Source organism: Gorilla gorilla, chromosome 21 (genome assembly GCF_029281585.2).
Source record: "Gorilla gorilla gorilla isolate KB3781 chromosome 21, NHGRI_mGorGor1-v2.1_pri, whole genome shotgun sequence".
NCBI lineage: Eukaryota > Metazoa > Chordata > Mammalia > Primates > Hominidae > Gorilla > Gorilla gorilla.
Genome location: NC_073245.2, coordinates 45,028,993 through 45,050,901, shown reverse-complemented (window position 1 = coordinate 45,050,901; position 21,909 = coordinate 45,028,993). Strand labels below are relative to the sequence as shown.

The window sequence follows — 21,909 nt, the reverse complement described above, 5'->3', positions numbered from 1 at the left end:
TGAGACCTGCCAGCACCATCTCGCACGGAGATGCACTGCAACAGTCTTCAAATTTGTCTGTGTCAATCTGTTCTTACACAGCAAACCAGAGAGAATTTCCTGAATCACAAATCACAGCAAGTGTCTCCCTTGTTTAAAATCCTTGAATGAACAAAATACTGTGTGCAAAATCAGGTACCAGAGACATTCAAACAAAAAAGACATGGTCCCAGCTGAGCACTTGTAATCTATTATGGCGACATTCCTATATATACTGTATCGTGTGCATCATGCTGCTATAAAATCTAAGCAGCTGGTAAAGCCATGTGTGTCTCCTGACCACACCCCAGCTCAAAAAACGTTAATGGCCTTTCATCACCATATAATTTAAAACTTTCATTAGCAGTACATTAATACCTGGTCCCACGTGCTCCACAAACGCTGCAGCCACTAAATACACGGATTAGGCACCCTGTGGATGTACAATAAACATCCACCGACTCAATCAATTAATTGGCTCCTGCTGACAGTCAAAACAGAGCTCCAGCTCACCCTTCCTTCACAATTCCATCATTGGCAGCCATGGAAGACCCATGACTACCACACAAATCTCACCCTTACAAGGCTTCCTGATCCAGGTTTCCACCACCACCATGAAAAAGCTCCCTCAAACCTACCCAGGAATCTCTCTTCCTTCAGCAGCTCTCCTAGCAAGATCCCAAACCTATACAAATTCAACGCTGGCTCTAAAGCACTCTATTACTTTCAAGGCACCACAATAAGCCCTATGTAAAGAGGGGGAAGGAGGTGCCACCAGAAAGGACCTATGTGACCGTGGGCAAGTCACTTAATCTTCCTGCATCACAAATGGCTCATCCTGTAAAATGGGTAAAACAGTATCTCTGCACAAAGTGGTGGTAAGGATTAAACAAAAATCTACATGAAAACACTTAAGCAAAAGGCACATCACGTCCTAAGCTTCCCTCTGTGCCAAAAACTGTGCTAGGCACTTTGACGCACCACCACAAAGGGCACATCTGGATGTGTAGCTCTGGACCTCAGGGAGAAAGTGTAATAAAGAGGTTAAGAGCCTAGACACTGAAGTCCCAGGTGTGGGTTCAGCCACTTGCTGGGCTGCATAAGAGACTCCGCCTCTCAGAGTCTCAGACCCCTTATTTGTAACATGAAAGTAATCTCTCTTGCCAGGCGCGGTGGCTCACACCTGTAATCCCAACACTTCGGAGGCCGAGGCGGACAGATCACTTGAGGTCAGGAGTTCGACAACAGCCTGGCCAACATGGTGAAACCTCGTCTCTACTAAAAAATACAACAATTAGCCGGGCCTGGTGGCGCGCGCCTGTAATCCCGACTACTCGGGAGGCTGAGGCACGAGAATCGCTTGAACCCGGGAGGCGGAGGTTGCAGTGAGCGATGGCGCCACTGCACGCCTGGGCGACAGAATAAAACTCTGCCTCAAAAAAAAAAGGAAGAAGATAATCTCTCTTAAAGACAGTGTTAGTATTAAAAGACACAAAGCCACATGGAGCACTTAACAGTGCTTGACACAAAACAAGTATCCAACTAACAAAGAGCTGCTATTATCATTACTACTGTTAGAGACATGCCATCGGAGAAGTGGATGCCCGGCCTAGCACAACCTCCCTCAATGGGCCCCAGGATCCTCATCCCCAAAATGGGGCAGAGGTCAAGCTCTGCCCTGCAGCATCCGAGGGCAACTGTGAAGTAGGGACTGAACTAGCACTGTTGATACCATCCCGTTATATTGTCCTCCTGCTCATCATAATGTGGATTCCTGGAGAGCAAATCTTTGTTCCCGGGAAAACAGCCAGGGTTTAGCACGGTGCCCAACACCTAGTGGGCATTCAATAAACACACACTGAAGAAAGGAGGGAGTCCAAGAGCTGGCTTACTTTCTGCCATACATCGCGCTAAGAGTTTAATGTGGGTAGTATTACTGTCCCCGTTTTACAGATGAGGAAGCTGAGGTCCACAGCGGTTAAAGCACCTGTCCAAGGTCACACCGCACGGAACCCAACCCAGGTCTGACTCCACCACCCGATCTCTCGGCCCTCAGGCAACACGGCCTCCCACAATGTGCGTCCCCAGAGCTCCCAGGACGGCCCACCTCGCCCACACCCTCCCAGGGCCCAACCACCCTGGGACCTCCAGTCGCTGCAGCGCAGGGACCACACCTCAGCGGCGGCCCTGAAGCCCCCACCCCGCGTAGCAGCAGCCCCCCACTTCCGGCCCGAGACCCCGCCCCCTGAGCAGAGCGCAGCGCGCGCCCCCAGGCCCAGCCCGCGCGCGCCGGGTCACGGCCCCGCCCTTCCCCCACCCGGCTCGAACAGCACCGCCGTGTGGAACGGCCCTGGCGCTGCCCGTAGGGCCTGCCCGCGCACGCCCGGCCTTGGCCCACGCGGCCGCCCCCCCAGCCGCACCCCTCGGGCCCGCTAACCGGCTCACCGGCTCTCGGCAGAACCGCGTCCACTGCCCGCAACCGGCTCCGGTTCCGTCTTCGTCTCGTTCAAACCGCCAGACCCCGCCCGCCCGCCCGCGCGATGACCTCACACGCACCCCCTCGTTACGCGCCGACGTAAAGGTCCGTCATCCTCCGCCGGCTCCTTTTATAGAGAGGGACTCAGCCGCGCTCCGGGGGCGGAGCTCGGCCCCTGATCCACAGAATAGTAGCCGAGGGGCGGGGCCCCGACCGCCGGGGCGACTGCGGCACGTGGTCGGTCGCAGCCAATGAGGTCCCGCCTCGGCCCGGTGTGACTCAGTTACAAAATCCCTATGGCAGTAACCAAAAAGAAAATTGCTTTTACAATGAATTTTTTTTTTTTTTTGCTTAGAGATGTATGGAGGTCTCGCTGTGTTGCCCAGGGTGGTCTCGAACTCTTGGCCTCAAGCGATCCTCCGGCCTTAGTCTCCCAAAGCGCTGGGATAACAGGCGTGAGCCACCGCGCCCAGCCTTACAATTAATTTCTGTAAGAATGGGTTATTGAATCATAAAGATACCTAATAGACACTTTGGGGAAACACTTAGAAGTCAACTTTCTGGGCCGGGTGCAGTGGCTCACGCCTTTAATCCCAGCACTTTGGGAGGCCCAGGTGGGAGGATCACCTGAGGTCAGGAGTTTGAGACCAGCCTGGCCAACATGGTGAAACCCCATCTCTACTAAAAATACAAAAATTAGCCTGGCGTGGTGGTGGGCGCCTGTAATTCCAGCTACTTGGGAAGCTGAGGCAGGAGAATCACTTGAACCCAGGAGACGGAGGTGGCAGTGAGGCGAGACTGCACCACTGCACTCCAGTCTGGGCGACAGAGCAAGACTGTCTCAAAAAAAAAAAAAAAAAGTCACGTTCTGTGATGCCCCCGCCCCCCCATCTGCAATATCATGCGGCATATTTTCTTCTTAGTACCGTAAGAAGGCATCTTGTGCCTTTACTGTCTGTCTCCTGTAAAGTCCACAGGAGCAAGGACCTCCTGAGTCCTGTTCCGGGTTGTTTCCCAATGGCTGTACATACATTCTCTCTTGCCCGCTCCCTCTTTTTTTTTTTTTTTTTTTAAGAGATGGGGTCTTGCCATGTTGCCCAGGCTGGGCTGGTCTCCTGGGCTCGAGAGATCCACCCGCATCGGCCTTACAAAGTGCTGGGATTACAGGCGTGAGCCACCACACGTGGCCCTTATATTCTCAAGAGAGCCTTGGCTGAAGGAGGAACTGGGCTGGGCGTGGTGGCTCACACCTGTAATCCCAACACTTTGGGAGGCCAAGGTGGATGAATTACCTGAGGTCAGGAGTTGGAAACCAGCCTGTCCAACATGGCGAAACCCCATCTCTACTAAAAATGCAAACTTAGCCAGGCATGGTGGTGGGTGCCTGTAATCTCAGCTACTTGGGAGGCTGAGGCAGGAGAATCACTTGAACCTGGGAGGCGAGGTTGCAGTCAGACTTCATCTAAAAAAGAAAAAAAGAGGAACTGCACCACTTCACAGCAGAAAGAAACTGAGGGACAAAGAGGCCAGTTGACTCACTCCGTGTCAGAGGTAGATCCAGATTTCAAGCTGACTTTTTTTGTCTGGGTATCATTTATTCAAGTATTCAACAAATATTTTCCCTGACCAATCAGGCCCTGGTGAAAAAAACAGACACAGTCTGATCATGGTGGTATGTGCCTTTAGTTCCAGCTACTGGGATGGCTGGGGCAGGAGGATCGCTTGAGCCCAGGAGTTCGAGGCTGCAGTGAGCAAAGATCATGCCACTGCACTCCAGGCCTGGGAAACAGAGTGAAACTCCATCTCTAAGAGATAAAAACGAAAACTAGACACAGCTTCTGACCTCTTAAAGTTTCCAGACTGGCAGGGGAGGCAAAGGGGACACACTTAATGACACAAATCCTTGTTAAATTACAAATCAGGCTCAATGCTAGGCAGGAACATTATGTGGTGGGCTGATGGTACTTCCACTGTGTGGAGCAGGGGCCTAGAGGTCCCTCTAGGCCAAATCTCACCCAGTTAGTTGCTGAAACCCAGTAAGACGTTCAGGGAAGAATGGGTGGGGAAGCTGGGGCAGGAGCTGTTTATCAACAGGTCTAGAGGCATTTCAATACTTCGGTCTCGAGTACTGCTCCAAGAGCACATCACAAGAGACATGACCTCTCCTAGGTAGTGTGGAAAGGCTTCCCATGGACACTTACCATGAAAGATGAGGAGTTACCTTGGCAAAAGGGTTTGAGCAAGGCCGGGTGCGGTGGCTCATGCCTGTAATCCCAGCACTTTGGGAGGCCGAGGTGGGCGGATCACGAGGTCAAGAGTCTGAGACTAGCCTGACCAACGTGGTGAAACCCCGTCTCTACTAAAAATGCAAAAATTAGTTGGGCGTGGTGGCGCGTGCCTGTAATCCCAGCTACTTGGGAGGCTGGAGCAGGAGAATTGGTTGAACCCAGGAGGTGGAGGTTGCAGTGAGCTGAGATCGTGCCACTGCACTCCCGCCTGGGTGATAGAGCAAGACTCCGTCTCAAAAAAAAAAAAAAAAAAGAGTTTGAGCAAAAAAAGGCAAGAAAGGCCAGATGCGGTGGCTCGTGCCTGTAATTCCAGCACTTCGGAAGGCTGAGGTGGGCGAATCACGAGGTCAGGAGTTTGAGAACAGCCTGGCCAACATGCTGAAACCCCGTCTGTACTAAAAATACAAAAATTAGCTGGGCATGGTGGCGGACGCCTATAATCCCAGCTACTGGAGAGGCTCAGGCAGGAGAATTGCTTGAACCCAGGAGGTGGAAGTTGCAATGAGCCGAGATGGCACCATTGCACTCCAGCCTGGGCGAGAGAGCAAGACTCCAACTCAAAAAAAAAAAAAAAAAAGAAAGAAAAAAAAAAGAGGCAACAATAAAGAATAAAGAACCATGTAACAAATGATTATAGCGACAGCAGTAATATGAACATTATGGTGAGCTGATGTCAAGCATAGATAATCAACTAAAGATATTTATAAGTGCTTTGATGCAACATCTGTTACCTGTATTTTATTTATTTATATTCTTTTTAAAAAACAAAAAAACAGAGACACTCTGTCGCCCAGGCTGGAGTGGAATTCTGTGATCTCGGCTCACTGCAACTTCCGCCTCCTGGGTTCAAGCCATTCTCCTGCCTCAGCCTCCTGAGTAGATGGGATTCCAGGCACACACCACCATGCCCGGCTAATTTTTGTATTTTTAGTAGAGACAGGGTTTCACCATATTGGCCAGGCTGGTCTCAAACTCCTGACCTCGTGATCCGCCCACCTTGGCCTCCTAAAGTGCTGGGATTACAAGCGTGAGCCACCACACCCAGCCACCTCTGTTTTATCCACAAAGACATTAACTTTTCATTAGGCTAAATAATAAACGGCGAAGCCAGTATGTCTGGGTTCAAATTCTGACTCTGTTAGAAGTTAGAATTAAATGGGAAGTGTATAAAGTTATCAGACTGTGCCTAGCACATAGTATGTGCTCAATAAATGTGATTTCTGAGTCCTTTCGTCTAAAGTCAGTTATTAAATTATTTCAATTAATTGGTATCAGCATTACCTGCAGGCCATTTTGGTCTGGAGTGAGGACATTAGTATGGGGGATGAGATCAGTGTAGAAAACCAAATCAGGAAAAGCCTCTAGGCCAGGCGCAGTGGCATGATGGCTCTGTAATCCCAGCACTTTGGGAGGCCAAGGTGGGCGGATCACTTGAGGTCAGGAGTTCGAGACCAGCCTGGCCAATATGGTGAAACCCCATCTCTACTAAAAATACAAAAATTAGCAGGGCATGGTGGCATGCGTCTGTAATCCCAGCTACTCAGGAGGCTAAGGCAGGAGAATCGCTTGAACCAGGGAGGCAGAGGTTACAGTGAGCTGAGATCACACCACGGCACTACAGCCTGGGCGACAGAGTGAGATTCTGTCTCCAGGTGGGGAAAAAAAAAAGCCAGCCTAGAAAGTTTGGACCTAATTCTGGAGACACAGGAAGTTACAGGAGGTAACTCTATTTTAGAGGAGCAAGGCCCTCTAAAGTACAAATCATCTACCCTCCCAAGACAGCTCCCAAAAAACTGACATTGGGCCAGGTAACCTGCTAGCATCCACTCTTCTCACTGAGGAAAAAGCTGGCCAAGGTTATCTGGGTCAGATTAAGCCTTGACAGCAAAAGGCCAGAGGGTAAAAAGAAAAAAGAATCTCCATCCTGTAAGAGAAATGGCTCTGGAGATGTAATATGTATCTTAAAGCAACTGTTTTAATATGTGAAGCAATCTCATTATCACAGATAGAAATTATGACTCCCCTGTCCAAAAACAAAACAAACAAAATAATTGTACTTCAAGGCCTGAGTTTTACAAATGTATGACAACTTTATTGAACTAAATAATGATGTTGGGAGATCACAGCTGCTTTGAGAATCTCACAAACTCATGGAGGAGAAGACTACAAAAATAAGAAGTTATAGGCCAGATGTGGTAGCTCATGCCTGTAATCCCAGCACTTTGGGAGGCCAAGGAGAGACAGCATGGCAAGATTCAAACTCCACAAAAAAATTTTAAAATTAGCCAAGCGTGGTGGCATGCACCTGCAGTCCCAGCTACTCTGGAGGCTCAGGTGGGAGGATCAATGGATCCTGGGAGGTCGAGGCTGCAGTGAGCCTGTGATCACCACACTGCATTCGAGCCTAGGCAACAGAGCAAGATGCTGCCTAAAAAAAAAAAAAAAAAAAAAAAAATCAGAAATTATAATACATAGTGCTTTGTGGTGAGATAGATTCTTCTTGTGCTTTGTTTTGTTTTTGAGATGGTGTTTCGCTCTGTCGACCAGGCTGGAGTGCAGTGGTGTGATCTCTGCTCACTGCAACCTCCGCTTCCTGAGTTCAAGCAATTCTCCTGCTTCAGCCTCCCAAGTAGCTGGGATTACAGGCCTGCACCACCACGCCCAGCTAATTTTTGTATTTTCAGTAGAGACAGGTAATAGCCTGTTGGCTAGGCTAGTCTCAAACTCCTGACTTCAAATGATCTGCCCACCTCAGCGTCCCAAAGTGCTGGGATTACAGGTGTGAGCCACAGCGCCCAGCCAATTCTTCTTTTTTTTTTTTTTTTGAGATGGAGTATCACTCCTGTTGCCCAGGCTGGAGTGCAATGGCGCCATCCAGGCTCACTGCAACCTCTGCCTTCCAGGTTCAAGCGATTCTCTTGCCTCAGCCTCCCAAGTAGCTGGGATCACAGGCATGTGCCACCACACCCAGCTAATTTTGTATTTTTAGTAGAGACAAGTTTTCATCATGTTAGCCAGGCTGGTCTTGTACTTCTGACCTCAGGTGATCTGCCCACCTCAGCCTCCCAAAGTGCTGGGATTACAGACATAAGCCATTGCACCCAGCCCGATTCTTCTATCTATACATAGGGAAGGAGGATTCAGATTAGAGAAGGGCTCCTAATTCTGCTCAGAATAGGTGCAAAGAAATTTTCCTGGAAGAGGCAAGAACTGGAGGACCAGCCTGGAAAGGGGAGAAGGCTGTTCCAGGCGGAGAACAGCATGTGCAAAGACTCAGAATGAGCAGTTACCAACTCCAGTAATGCCAACCTCTGTTTTCTTTCAGCAATACTGAGACCTTGGGATGAACCAAAGCTTAGAGAACAAAGATAGGTTACAAAGCCTAAAGCACCAGGCTTTATGCACTGTTCTGTTTGCATATTTCACAATTAATTGGGAGCCTTAAAAATAAAAACAGGCCGGACACGATGGCTCACGCCTGTAATCCTAGCACTTTGGGAGGCTGAGGTGGGCGGATCACCTGAGGTCGGGAGTTCGAGACCAGCCTGACCAACATGGAGACACCCCGTCTCTACTAAAAAATACAAAAAAATTAGCCGGGCATGGTGGCTCACGACTGTAATCCCAGCACTTTGGGAGGCTGAGGCGGGCGAATCACCTGAGGTCAGGAGTTCCAGACCAGCCTGGCTAACATGGAGAAACTCCGTCTCTACTAAAAATAGAAAAATTAGTCAGGCACGGTGGCAGTCACCTGTAATCCCAGCTAATTGGGAGGCTGAGGCAGGAGAATCGCTTGAACCCAGGAGGCAGAGGTTGCAGTGAGCCGAGATCAGAAAAATGGTATTAACATATAGAGAAGATGACAAAGGAAATGTGACAATATGTTAATATCTGGGGAATTTGGGTTCTGAGTATTTAGGAATTCTTTCTACTATTCTTGCAAGTTCTCTGTAAGCCCAAAATTACCAATTTTTAGTAATTTTTTAGAGACAGAGTCTTGCTCTGCCACCCAGGCTGGAGTCAATGGCAGGAACACAGCTCACTGCAGCCTCAAACTCATAAGCTCAAGCAATCCTCCCACCTCAGCCTCCCAAGTGGCCAGGACTACAGGCATGTGCCACCACACTTGGCCTGCGTATTTTTTAATTAAAAGTTGTGGGTTTTTTTTTTTTTTTTTTTTTTGAGATGGAGTCTTGCTCTGTCACCCAGGCTGGAGTGCAGTGGCATGATCTTGGCTCACTGCAAGCTCCGCCTCCCAGGTTCATGCCATTCTCCTGCCTCAGCCTCCCCAGTAGCTGGGACTACAGGCGCCCGCCACCACACCCGGCTAATTTTTTGTATTTTTAGTAGAGACGGGGTTTCACCGTGTTAGCCAGGATGGTCTCGATCTCCTGACCTCGTGATCCGCCCGCCTCGGCCTCTCAAAGTGCTGGGATTACAGGTGTGAGCCACTGTGCCTGGCATAATTTAAAGTTTTTAAAAATCAATAAAGTTACGTGGCCGGGTGTGGTAGATCAGTGGCCGGGCGCGGGCCACTATCTTTTTGGTAGAGATGGGGTTTCACCATGTTGACCGGGCTGGTATCTCCACCTTTTAGGTGAGAGATGAAAAACCCCAAGAGGTTAAGTCATCTGCTTGCTCCAAGTGACACAGAAACATGCCAGACCCCAGACACAAATCTAAGCAAACCCAAAGACTGCTTCAGCAAAGGCCCACATAGGATTCAAACTCCAACCTCTTTCCCCAGATCAGAACACTCACTGCATTCTCCCCCTGCCTCAGAACCTGGGATCACTCAGATCCCAGCCTAACCTCATCTTGAGAAAACACAAGAATTACCCTCATACTCCCTCTGAGTCCCTCCACTCCAACAAGCAGGCCAGGACGCCAAGGACCCCTCATCTGGAGGGCTCGCCCGTCTGTCTTCGGGTTTCGAGGCCGGGGCTGTTTAGCTGACTTCATCCTGTCCTGGTATTTGGTGCAGCATTGTACACAAGATGGCTTAATTGGGTGGCCCAGGTCCCTGGAGTCTCAATACCTGGGGAGGCAGGGGAGGTTGTGTGGGGCTAGCTTGCTAATTGCCAGTTATCTCACCATGGCAACCTGCACGTGGGCTGTTCTAGTCCTGAAGCACCTTTCTAATAACATGTTCATCCTTCCACCCTGGAAGCTTCTTCCCTCCCCAAACCCTGGGCCAGGCCCTTTAGAAACCTGACCTTATTTAAGAGATGGCCGTGATTATAGCCCAACTCACACATGGCCTGGGAGGCTCAGAGGTGCTCGGTCTGACTGGTGTTCAGTGGGTGAACCCCAAGTGCACCACCCTATTCCCTCTCTAAATGCGCTAGCTAACCAGCATTAACCTTTTTCCCTGACCAAAGGCTGGAGATAAGTGTGGCCCGATGGGCTCTGGCCTTGGGACTCCTGCCTGGGGAACCCCATGTAAAGTAAAATGGGATTACTGGTGTCGCAATATGAGGCTTAGAAGGGCAACTGACATCGTGAGTGCTCATTGAAGGCCAGGATTTCAGTTGGGGACATGCTGAGAATCACACTCCAAAGGGTAGAGGACACGGGCTAGGCTGGGACCACAGGGCCACTCCCAATTAGCCCCCTCACGGAAGGTGGTTGACCTGCAACACATCAACTTGGGAGCTGTGGAATAAGGTATAGAATCCCACAGAAGTGTGACGAACTGTGAGAATCATCATTAGGATCTTTTGCTAGAGGTGATTATCACCTTGATCAGTTCCCCAAGATCTGTATGTCTGGAAACAGGTGTCCCACACATGGAGCTTTTAAATGAATTCAGACACTCAAGCCATATTTGGGAACCATGAGTTAGATACCCATTCACTAGTCCGGTGTGTTCCCTGGATAGTGGCATCAAATTCCTAGGGTCAGGCTGGGTGTGGTGGTGCATGCCTGTGGTACCAGCTACTCGGAGGCTGACAGAGGAGGATCACTTGAGTCCGGGAAGTCCAGGCTGCAGTGAGCAGTAATTGTGCCACCGTGTGACTGAAAATTCCTAGGGTCCACTTGGAGTCAGAAACTCTGGAGGTTGGGCCAGCAACCACAGCCCTGACAAGCCCTCCAAGGGAAGCAGATGTGCTGGATTCTTTTTTTTTTTTTCTGGAGACGGAGTCTCGCTCTGTCGCCCAGGCTGGAGTGCACTGGCACGGTCTAGGCTCACTGCAAGCTCCGCCTCCTGGGTTCACGACATTCTTCTGCCTCAGCCTCCTGAGAGTAGCTGGGACTACCACGCCTGGCTAATTTGTATTTTTAGTAGAGACAGGGTTTCCAGGGTTAGCCAGAATGGTCTCGATCTCCTGACCTTGTGATCTGCCCGCCTTGGCCTCCCAAAGTGCTGAGATTACAGGCGTGAGCCACCGTGCCCAGCCTGGATTCTTGGTTTTTTTTTTTGTACGGACGGGGTTTTGCCATGTTGGCAAGGCTGGTCTCGAACTCCTGGGCTCAAAAGATCTGCCCACCCTGGCTAGGATTACAGGCGTGAGCCAATGGTGCAGAACCAGTGTATTACACTGTAAGTAAGCTCCAGTCAGCTTGGGGTCACATTGCGTTTGAATACATGAATGGATGAATCACCTACTTCCAAACTCCCACCCTGACATGTTAGCCAGGCCCTCCCCCATGTCCCATCCATCTGACCTGCAGAAGAAAAGGGACATCAGACAGTTATAGACAAATACTGATTTTAATTAAACATAAGGTAAACTCTAGGCATCCGTCATCTTTCAGCCTAAAAATTAGCAAAAACTGTTGAAACAAGGCACAGTTTTTTCCCCATATTTGTTACGTCGTGGCTCCAGTTACAAAAAAATTTTAATGAAAACGTTAAACATAAAAATAGAAGTTTGAGATTTTAAAAAAAGTGTATAAAAAGCCCCACAAAACTTGTCAACGTTGTTCCTTATTCTACAAAATAGCACCAGTAAGAAGAGTAAAAGGTGTTAAAAACCATTATGACAGCATTTCTGAAATGCAGCTTGTCTGAACTCCCGTTCTCCCTAAAAACGACTTCTCATGGAATAAAAAAGGATTTAAAAATCTCCAAAGGGAGCACCGAGCTTTGCAGTTTTCCCTGTCATCTCTCAGATGTGGGGAAGGTATGAGAAATGTATGTCTGTCCCTGACTGCTGTCACTGCCTCTGAGTTTAGTAAAAAGATGAGAAATGAGGGTAGCAGACTTCTCATCTGGGGACCTGTGCCTGTGGAGGGTAGGTCTCTTGGAGAGGGAATGGGTTTGAGGGGGTGTCTTATCTAAGCTCCTTCCTTCACACTCCTCTCCTAGGGAAGAGGGAGATACGGAGGAGCCATACTTGTCTACAAAATATATGGCAGCTTATATTATAGAACTCAGCACACCCCTTCCTGAGCTCCCCAGAGGGTTCTATTGCAGTCACTGGGAGGGATTTAGCTACGAGTGGCCCCTGCCCTTGGGTTTGTGGGGGAAAAAATAGCCCTGAATGTGATGATGACGTCATCCCTGCTGAAATCATCATCGTTGTGGAAAATACTCTAATAGGTCCCGTGCAGACTCCAGCCCTTGTATTTAGGCAAGGGGAATGTGCCGGGTAAAAGACATATACAACATTTTCTCTTCTGCTTGCCCTGGGAAAAAACGATCCTGGGCCCTTAAAAATGTCCTGTAGCTACATGCCTACAACTGCACACGTCTGTAAACACAGAGCAGTAGCCAGTTTTCAAAAATTAAACTCTTGTAATAACTGTCTTGGATGATTTTTCAGCATTAACCTGAGTATTGGAGAGCTGTCGGCACTGTGGTTTTGGTATCTTAGCCATTGTTTCTCTGAGTGGTAGACCCAGGAAGGGAAAAAAAAAAAAAGCCACGTTGCTACCTACTTCAAGTTTTAAAGTTTTAGGAGGAGAAAAAATGAGCACCGTGTTAGGCTGCTCCAAGCAGCCAGGTCTGAATTGTGCACAAGGAGGCGGCACCTCAGGCTACCCCTGCAAGAGTCAGGTGGCTCTGCCCCCACTGAGCAAGAGGGAACTGAGGTACACGGTATGACCCACACAGCTGAGGAAGAGCAGGGCCTGGGGATGCCTTCAGGAATCACACCTCCTGGGTCCTGGCTCTGCCACACACCCCAGTGGGCTTGGGGCCTGGCTGGAACTATTCACATGCAAAGTAGTCCTTCAGAGGGGCGAAGAGGTGTCGGATGACAGGCACGCTCCAGGACCTTCCCAGCAGCTTCTGGCGGGCACCGCGGCCCATGTTGGACACATCTGTGTAGTGCACAGGAAAGCCAAAGATCCTGGGGGTACCGGAGTGAAAAGACAGCGAGTCAGAAGTGCCTCCAGGATGTTGACAGCCTCAACCAGCCAGGTCCCACTCTTTCTGCCCTCGCCATCCCTCAGTCCCATCAGTAAGGTCCCCAGGACCTAAATTCAGAGCCCTTAATTCAGAACACTTGCTCACAAATTGCTCACAAATGAAAGTCCTCCGTTTTGTGCAGGCCTAGCACCATACTCTTGGCATAGAGTTGGTGCTCAGAGGACCTTCCTAGAATAAATGCATGCATACCAAATCAGCCAGCCAGCAATGTATCCATCTTCAAAACACTATGATGGGAGAAGTTAAGCAATTTCCTTAATAAGGAACAAGGTCACTCAAAAACAGCCTAGATTTTCAGTCATCACAGGCTCAGGCAACCAGAGTTTTCCTTCCCTCTTCAAACCCAGCTGCTGGATGAAGGACCAAGCTAGATGACTTCAGGCAGATGGCATCGAATATACCAAAAGCTTCCTCTATAGGATTCTACCAGGCCTGGAAAGAGGCTACAGAGGCTGAGCCTCAGTGTTACTCAGGTATACAATCCAATACTAAAAGTCATCCCAACAGGCCAATGGCTGCGTGGGTTATTCAGAAACATGCCAAAGATGTGATACCTCAGGCCTGTGTCTTGCTTGGTCTTAGCGTCTACACAATGTCAGCCATCTGCACCAACCATTTTAGGTTTAGGTCCATACAGAATAATCTACAGCATAAATACTAATCAGAAGTTACTTTTATACTCAGAAAACTGTTGGTAAGTCAAAGAAGAAATTAAATGAGTTGTAGAAGTGAAATATCTGGAATGAAAATACTCTATATCAAAGCCTTCAGAACACAGAATACATGTAAAGAGGAATGTTCAAAGCCATAATCACTATAGCAAATAATGATTTTTAAAAAATAGTATAAGCAAAATGAACAAACAATAGAGGAGTGAAAGAAAACAGAACAGAACAGAACTGAAATCCAAGAGATGGTTATTTGCATCAAAACAGACAAACTTAGCCCAAAGAAAGGGAAGGAGAGGATAAACTGTGGCTAAGAAGGAATCATTTATAGAATGAGCAAACTGAAGTCTTCAAGAATGGCATGTCTGTGGGGTTTTCTTTCACTGGCTTCTCACACGTCGTAGTGTCCCAGCATGTTGGGACAGGCAGATGTCACGGCAGTGCAGCCAACAGACAGATGGTGTGGCCTAATGACCTCATGTCTCAGATTCCTCACCACCACCACACCCCCTCCACCATTTTTGTCAGGAAATAAGGGCGAACTATGAAAACGTATTATTACTCCTCACCCCAGTAACACAAAGGGCAGTGAGGCCATCAAGAATGAAGGTAAGCACCTGCCCATGTCTGCCCATTTGTGTTTTGATCTGCACAGTTTCCCTCTCCAAGTGCAGCCTTGCTCACCTTTCGAGCTCAGTGCACCACAAAACATCTTCTTTGCCATTCATGACAACAGGGAAAAGTTGGTTTTTCCCCTGTTTGATCGAGTTCGACTTGGTGGTTATTGTCTGTACTTTCTTTAACTGGAGAACAAAACGACATCATGGAGTGAGCACAGAATGAAGGGACCTGGGTGGAGTCAAGGCTCAAAAGTACCTGGGAAAGATGGAGGGGAGAGCGCAGGCACAGCAGAAGAGTGGCAGGGCTGGGAGAGAAAAGTACCTGGGAAAGATGGAAGGGAGAGGGCAGGCGCGGGAGAGGAATGGCAGGGCAGGGAGCGAAAAGCAGAGTTGGATGGACAAGAACATTTTGTGCTTCCCACAAATGCCAAGACGTTAACAGGAAGGACCAGCCTCAGAGAAAATGAGATAAACAAAAAAGTGACCATGAATGAGATCACGTGGGGGGCCAAGAAGACACCAGAGTTCCTGATCAAGCAAGATTAAGTAAAAAAGGAAAAACCACCCAGATACAGAGAATGCTCAACTGGAGTTTAGAAAATGGATCTTAGCTTGATGCAAACATTGAGATTTAGGTTTATGGAGGTCTTCATATTCTATGACTTGACAGCAAATTAATTTTTTGGCAAAAGGATTAATGATTCCTTTCTCCCTGAGAGGGCCAGCTGAAACTCTTTGTCTTTATGTATCCAGTACTAAAATTAGAAAGACTAGTTGCCTTTTCTCGTCGTGATTACTTATGACGAATGTCTCCTAGTCTCTGTATTTGAGGATGGGACAGAACAATTATGTGGGAGAGAGAAGCCCAACACCAGGAAGTCACGTGGGGGGAGGAGTAGGAACCAATCAAACACCAAGGTCATCTCCCAAGTCTCCACTTGGAGGTCACCAAGTGCATTTTTCCAGAGGGCAACAGCTCGTCTTACCTTGGCTATCCTATTGTATTCCAAGCAGTCCTGCAGCTCGAGTTTATCATTCTTTGATGCTATCACGGGCCTGGGAACAGCCAAAACCCATTACTTCTTACTAGCTATAGAAGGTCCTCTGCTAGGCACGAGGTGGGAGTGAGGGTCTATGTTGCAGAGATGTGCCCTGGCAGTGAACTTGGCTACAAATAAATTATGAAAATGATCCTGGCATGAGCACAAGCCTGTGTGCCAAAGCCAAGGATGGGCTAGAGGGGACAGCCCAGCATCCAGGAGGTAATGCTCCCCTGCCTGGACTTCAAAGTCAGGTTCCCATTGAGCAGGAACACTGCACGGGGTAGGGCAGGAGAAACCTCAGGTCCCAGCTCCACACTGCTCACTGACTGAGCTTGAGCGAGTCACACTACCCCTTTGGGCTTCCTGTCTATTTTAAAGTGAGGAGCTTGGAATAGATTTTTGTGGGTCTACCTGATACAATTATCACATCACACCCACGGTTTGGTGGCTCACTGCTGGGGATACAGCCTCAGGAGGCTTTAAAAGTGAATGGCAACCGGCTGCAGTGGTTCCTACCCTTAATCCCAGCAATTTGGGAGTTCAAAGCAGGAGGATCGCTTAAGCCTAGGAGTTGGAGGCTACAGTGAGTTATGATTACAACACTGCACTCCAGCCTGGGAGACAGACCCTATCTCTTAAGGCTACAAAAAAAAAAAAAAAAAAAAAAAAGACTAAGCACCCTTTTAACTTTCACCCTTGAAAATTATTTTGCAAATGCAGAGAGAGGCAAACAGATGACTAAGAAGGGCGAGGGCTAGAACTGAAAGTAGTTGAGCAGCTCCAGAACAGAAACCGGTGCAAGAGGACTGGACGCAGGGACGGCCATAGTAACCTGTGTTAGGAATGTCAAGGCCAAACAACTCAGACATGAGAACGGGAACCGTGCCTACAAGAGGGGCTGAGGAAATCACAACACATATTTCCCCTAGACTGATAGATTTCCTTGACCTCACCTGCTAGGCTTCAAATGCTACCTCTATCCCCATTCCTACCTCCGACATGGACCCAGGGGAGCTGAGGGCCCAGAAGAAAAGGACACTGCACAGCCCCGCCTTGTGCTGACTGTAAGATTAAGCTCTAAACAAGCCAGATGACTTGGGTCTGTCCCCTAAATGATGCCTGACACACCCATCCTATAAGCCTGCAGAGCTTAGTCACAGCATCAGATCTGCATCAGGTCTCACTGCTCTTTCCACCTCACAGCCTACACATCCAATGCATCAGCAAATGTCCTACCCTCCAGATATGTTGAATCTGATCCGTCCTTGCTAAGTCACAGGATTGCTGTGCTGCAAACCCCAGGGGCCACCACTCACGCTGTGTTCTCTATGGATGGCACCTCCTGGGGCATAACATCATAATCAGTCATCTCTCCTTCTTTGAGCAGTCTAGTCCCTTCACTTGTCTCCCCATTCCCGCCTCCATCCTGTTATTGTCTATAATCCACCCAGAAACTACCATGAACCAAAGCACAATTCATCTCATCTGTAACTTCCCATGCCAAAGTAATTTCAGCGGTACCACATTAAGGCCCAAGTTACTTGGTCCTTCTCTCCCAGCCACCCCACCTAGGGTGCTCTGACCTGGTCTGGGGATGTTTCCCATCATCCCAGACCCTCTTCCCACCTGGAGTACTCTAATAACTGCATGGGTCCATCTCTTCACTTAGGACCTTCGCTAGAATGAGAAGCCTTCCCCATCAACCCTTCCAATGTCCATCCGCCAGCAATAAACCCCAAATCATTGTCTTCTCTCCCTCCCCCTTCGGCATGTCACTATCGACATGATGTGTTTAACCACGAAAATGGTAACAGCGTAACAGTGCCTGGCCTACTGGGAGTTCAAATGTTGAAAGCATTAACCCATTTAATTCCAGACACAGACATGGCACCCTAAGACTGGCTGCTTAGCCAAGTACACGGGCAAGGTGGCCAAAAAAATCCTCCAAGCTACCCCAGGACCCTCACCTCTGTCCACACTTCACTAAGTGGCAGAAGGTTATTATGTTTCCATGCCTCCTTCTACAGGAGAATGTTTTAAGCTCATTTGCAAGTCTGGGATGTCACATTACCATCACATTTTACATCTTAATTAAGCAAGTTCTTCTCCTTGAAACCACATATAGAAGAAATAATTAATCCTCAGCAAAGCTGCTTTGTAGCTTTCAGGGTGTCTGAAGAAGACTGTTTTTAGTATACGATAACAAAATATGAAATGCTCCTGGTGATGAGAATCTGAGGGACATAGTCTTCGGGCTATTGTTTGTCATAGCAGCTCTGCCACCTGGTTGGTCACCATGAGCCTGGCCAAGATCGCTTCATCTCCAGGGCAGGAGGAAAGGCACCGGTAACAACAATCTACTTCCATTTCCAGACGGCTGTCCCTACATCAACGGGGAGGAGAGGTGAAGGGCAGGAGCATCAACAAGCTCAAGTCTTGAGAGATCCCTGGCAGGAAGGAGGTACATAGTCTGGCCACAGCTCATGAGACTTGTATTTTTCTTTATTTTTTTGTAGAGACGGGGTCTCACTTTGTTGCCCAGGCTAGTCTAGAACTCCTGGGCTCAAGCGATCCTCCAGCCTCGGCCTCCCAAAGTGCTGGGATTACAGGCGTGAGCCACCGCACCCAGCCACGTGGGACTTTTAGGATCAGGTCCTTCGGCAGCTTATAACAGGTAAGAGTGGGACTCCTACAAAGATTCCCAGGTACTTGCTGAACATCTTAACAGAGATCAACCCGGACGACCACAGGTGGTCTGAAATCCAGGTATAACTATTTCTCAGCAGAGCCAGGTCTTTCTAGGAAGGCTTGAATGTCAGAGCTTGTTATCACATATTTAACTTGGCTGTTACCTGACCCACTAAGAGCCCTTTGTTACCTGTTCATCCCGGGTAGGTTGCCCCAGAAGTATCGGGCCCTGTGAGCAGCAGAAACTTTGATGGCATCAATCATCACTGGATTACACTGTGGGGAGAAAGAAGGTTGCTGTTAGGAGCCGATTATTAGAGTTTCGGTGTCAACCAGACCTTTGCAGGTGACAGGGCTATTCCCTGACTATAGATGAGGCACAGATCTTCCAAAACAGGAAAGACCTACTGCCCTCAGGAGGCTGGCTAGAGGACATGGTAAATGCCCTCATACTATGCTAATGGTAGGTAAAGAGATAAGGTCAAACCTGCAGATTCTGAGACGGTGTCCCCTGGAATACGCCAGATTATTACAAAATATGATACACAGTGGGCTCAAGTGATCCTCCAACCTCAGCCTCCCAAAATGCTAGGACTGCAGACATGAGCCACTGTGCCTGATCTAAAGCAGTTTTCATATCAAAAATGAGAAAACTCTCTAGAGTAAAAAATTAAGTCAAATCTCATGAGTCCTTAACAGCAGATGATGGTTTGTTTCATCATTTCTGACTTCAAAGAGTTGGGCTGAGATTAGAGATCAATTATTTTCCTTGTACTGGCAGGGGATGGTGGCTCACATCTCTATCTCCAATCCCAACACGTTGGGAGGTGGGCGGATCGCTTGAGCCCAGGAGTTCAAGACTAGGCTGTGCAACATACCAAGACCCTGTCTCTACCAAAAATACAAAAATTGGCTGGGCACGGTGGTGTGCCCCTGTAGTCCCAGCCACTTGGGAGGCTGAGGGAGGAGGATTGCCTGAGCCCAGCTGTTTGAGGCTCCAGTGAGCTGTAATAATGCCACCGTACTTCAGCCTGGGTGACAGAGCAAGACCCTGTCTCAAAAAAAATATTTTCCATGTACTAAGAGAACCCACTGAATCCCTCACTATTGGATCTAGCCAGACCAAGAACAGGAAAGTCATTCCCAACGTTGGCAACACCCACCAATCATCACTGCCAGCGGCGCTTTCCCTGCCCTGGCTGTCTGTGACAATCAGGTCCCCAGATTCCCTCACCTCCAGGAACCGCGAGATGTCCCTCTTGTCGCCAACCTTCATGGCTACAACATTCTCAAACATCCAGAAGAACGGCCGGTCATCACCCTCCTTGGGGCGTGAATAATTCAGCAGGTGGTAAAATTCGAAGAAGAGCCGGCCTGTACCCTCTGTGCTCAGAAAAGATGACAGCGCAGGGTTCATTTGAAACCTCCAGCCCAACCCACCTTATTCCCTGAGACCAACAGGTTCCCAATGGCCTCCTGACAGTTCAGGGCGATGCCTACCAGTCTATGTCCACCTGAATGACAGCAGGGACACAGGCAGCAGCAGGGCACTATTTACTAGGGTATTTCCCTTGTGGGCTGAGGATTTACTATGGAGCGTAGGCAGCACCAACAGGCCCCTGATGCTGCCAGTAACTTGGCCAGAAGCAAGTGGCTCCTTCTCAGGCTGCTGCACCTGGGCCAGTGGTCAGGTGACATAGGCTCTCCAGGGACTGCCAGAGAGAAGGATGCTCACCATACAGGCCTTTCCTGGCTGGATTCACATTTGAGAGATCGTTGCATGGGCTTCCGCCAATCACCAAGTCAAATGGGCCCCATTCTTCAATCTGAGAGAGAGAGACAGAGTCAGGATGAGGGTGTGGACAGAGGGAAAGAGAGCTGGACCCACTTCTAGAATCTTGTGTAGGGCTGGACGAGGTGGCTCACACCTGCAATCCCAGGAAGGCTGACGGCGGGGGTGGATTACCTGAGGTCAGGAGTTCGAGACCAGCCTGGCCAACATGGAGAAACCCCGACTCTACTAGAAATATAAAAATTAGCCCAGCATGGTGGCAGGTGCCTGTAATCCCAGCACTTTGGGAGGCTGAGGCAGGAGAATCGCTTAAACCTGGGAGGCAGAGGTTACAGTGAGCTGAGATCATGCCACTGCACTCCAGAGGGAGACTGTCTCCAGAAAAAAATAGAATCTTGCTTGGTCACCAACTCCACTTCTGACCCTAACCTAATGCTTAAGATTCCCATAGGATTTCAATCCTTTTTTCTGGGGTCTCAGGGATGGGGCCTACACGCGGGCTTCAGGGTGTGGAGGACTGGGGAAAAAGACAGGAAGAGACGAGGCCCGCAAGGTACAGACTGCCCTCACATTTTTCTTTGTGATGTTCCTCACGTCGTTTACGTATTTGATATTCCCCTCGTGCTTCACGGTTCCAACAGCAATGGACTCCTCACACACTTCAGAGGCGACGTACTTTCCTACCTTTATGCCCAACTCTTTGAGGACTAGGTAGCCTGTGGGGGCCAGAGAGACACAGAAGCATAAACAATGCTGAGCACACAGCAGCTCATTTCCTCCACTCCCTGCTATGGTAAAATGAACAATTCCTCATTACTGTATCACATGCGTTCAATCCAGCAAAGGCTGTACACGCACCACACATATTGGCTGTGTAAACTCCATATAGGAGGAAAAGAAGGGAACCAAAACCAGAGGTAGCAGTAGTTGTTAACTGGTTTATCTCCAATTATACTTATGCATGTGGAATGAAAATCAAGTTCAAGATAACTGCACATAAAAAATAAAGTGTAACAGCTAAGATGTATGTCCTTTTAAAATGACCAAGGCTGCCCAGGCACGGTGGTTCATGTCTCTAATCCCAGCGGTTTGGGATGCCAAGGTGGGGAGATCACTTGAGGTCAGGAATTCGAGACCAACCTGACCAACATGGAGAAACCCCGTCTCTACGAAAAATATAAAAATTAGCTGGGCGTGGTGGTGAGCACCTGTAATCCCAGCTACTCAGAGGCTGAGGAAAGAGAATCACTTGAACCTCGGAGATGGGGGCTGCAGTGAGCACAGATCACGCCATTGCACTCTAACCTGGGTGACAAAGGGAGACTCCATCTCAAAAAAATAAATAAAATTCAATGACCAAGACTGCAAGGTGGTTGAGAAGGTGGAGAGAAACAAGGAGACAGGGTTTTTTTCAGAGCTGGTAATCCCCAGGGATCTTTCTTGCCACTGATGTCAAGACACCTTAACCATGCCTTCTGACTCCCTGGCTACCCTGTTGTGACACAATAGCAGAGTGTCTCCAGGTGTTCCCCGAACTCACCTGTCGCGATGCCATCAAACAATGACAGGACTCGAATGGGCCGCCTTCGGGCTGCGGGAATGGCAGGGTACAGCTTGGGGGCTTCCTGCCAGGTAAGGAAGGAGTTCATGGTGGTGAAGGCATAGGGGAACGACTCAAGCTCTGAGGGAGGGGCAGGCTGACCCTGCTCAGAGGGCTTCAAACCTTGCCGTAGCCACTGCAAAAAGCTCACTGAAGGCTTGATGGGGACTGGGGAGACAAGTGTGTACCACACGAGCCTGCATTTGGCAAGGAATGGTCAATTTATCCTTGGACATGAGCCAGATATGTATGCACAGAGGCGCACATGAAAAGGTATCACCCCAGACAGGAATGACCTAGGGCTTCCCTCTAAGAACTAGAAAATTCATTTCTACTGTT

The 21,909-nt window shown here is 48.9% G+C and overlaps 2 protein-coding genes across 19 annotated transcripts in view; both read right to left on the bottom strand.

Moving 5' to 3' along the window:
• MAPRE1 (microtubule associated protein RP/EB family member 1) overlaps positions 1-2,742 on the bottom strand; it is a 30,969-nt gene extending 28,227 nt beyond the window's left edge. The window contains exon 1 of one of the 5 annotated variants that reach the window (XM_031004767.3): positions 2,464-2,742. The gene's annotated coding sequence lies outside the window, so the exon portion shown is untranslated. Of the gene's footprint in view, positions 1-2,125; positions 2,315-2,463 lie in introns of those variants that run through there. The other 4 variants (XM_055373310.2, XM_055373311.2, XM_055373312.2 and 1 more) reach the window with 4 other exon arrangements.
• An 8,736-nt stretch (positions 2,743-11,478) lies between these two features.
• The window catches only part of DNMT3B (DNA methyltransferase 3 beta), a 47,058-nt gene continuing 36,627 nt past the window's right edge, over positions 11,479-21,909 (bottom strand). For 6 of the 14 annotated variants that reach the window (XM_063702482.1, XM_063702479.1, XM_004061985.5 and 3 more), the window contains 8 exons: positions 21,511-21,595; positions 20,541-20,686; positions 19,914-20,004; positions 19,413-19,561; positions 18,369-18,454; positions 15,434-15,503; positions 14,512-14,630; positions 11,479-13,079 (listed from right to left, as the gene is read on the bottom strand). In XM_063702482.1, the coding sequence (XP_063558552.1) occupies positions 12,938-13,079; positions 14,512-14,630; positions 15,434-15,503; positions 18,369-18,454; positions 19,413-19,561; positions 19,914-20,004; positions 20,541-20,686; positions 21,511-21,595 (888 nt within the window). In that variant the 3' untranslated portion in view covers positions 11,479-12,937. The remainder of the gene's footprint in view (positions 13,080-14,511; positions 14,631-15,433; positions 15,504-18,368; positions 18,455-19,412; positions 19,562-19,913; positions 20,005-20,540; positions 20,687-21,510; positions 21,596-21,909) is intronic. The other 8 variants (XM_063702487.1, XM_063702488.1, XM_063702489.1 and 5 more) reach the window with 2 other exon arrangements.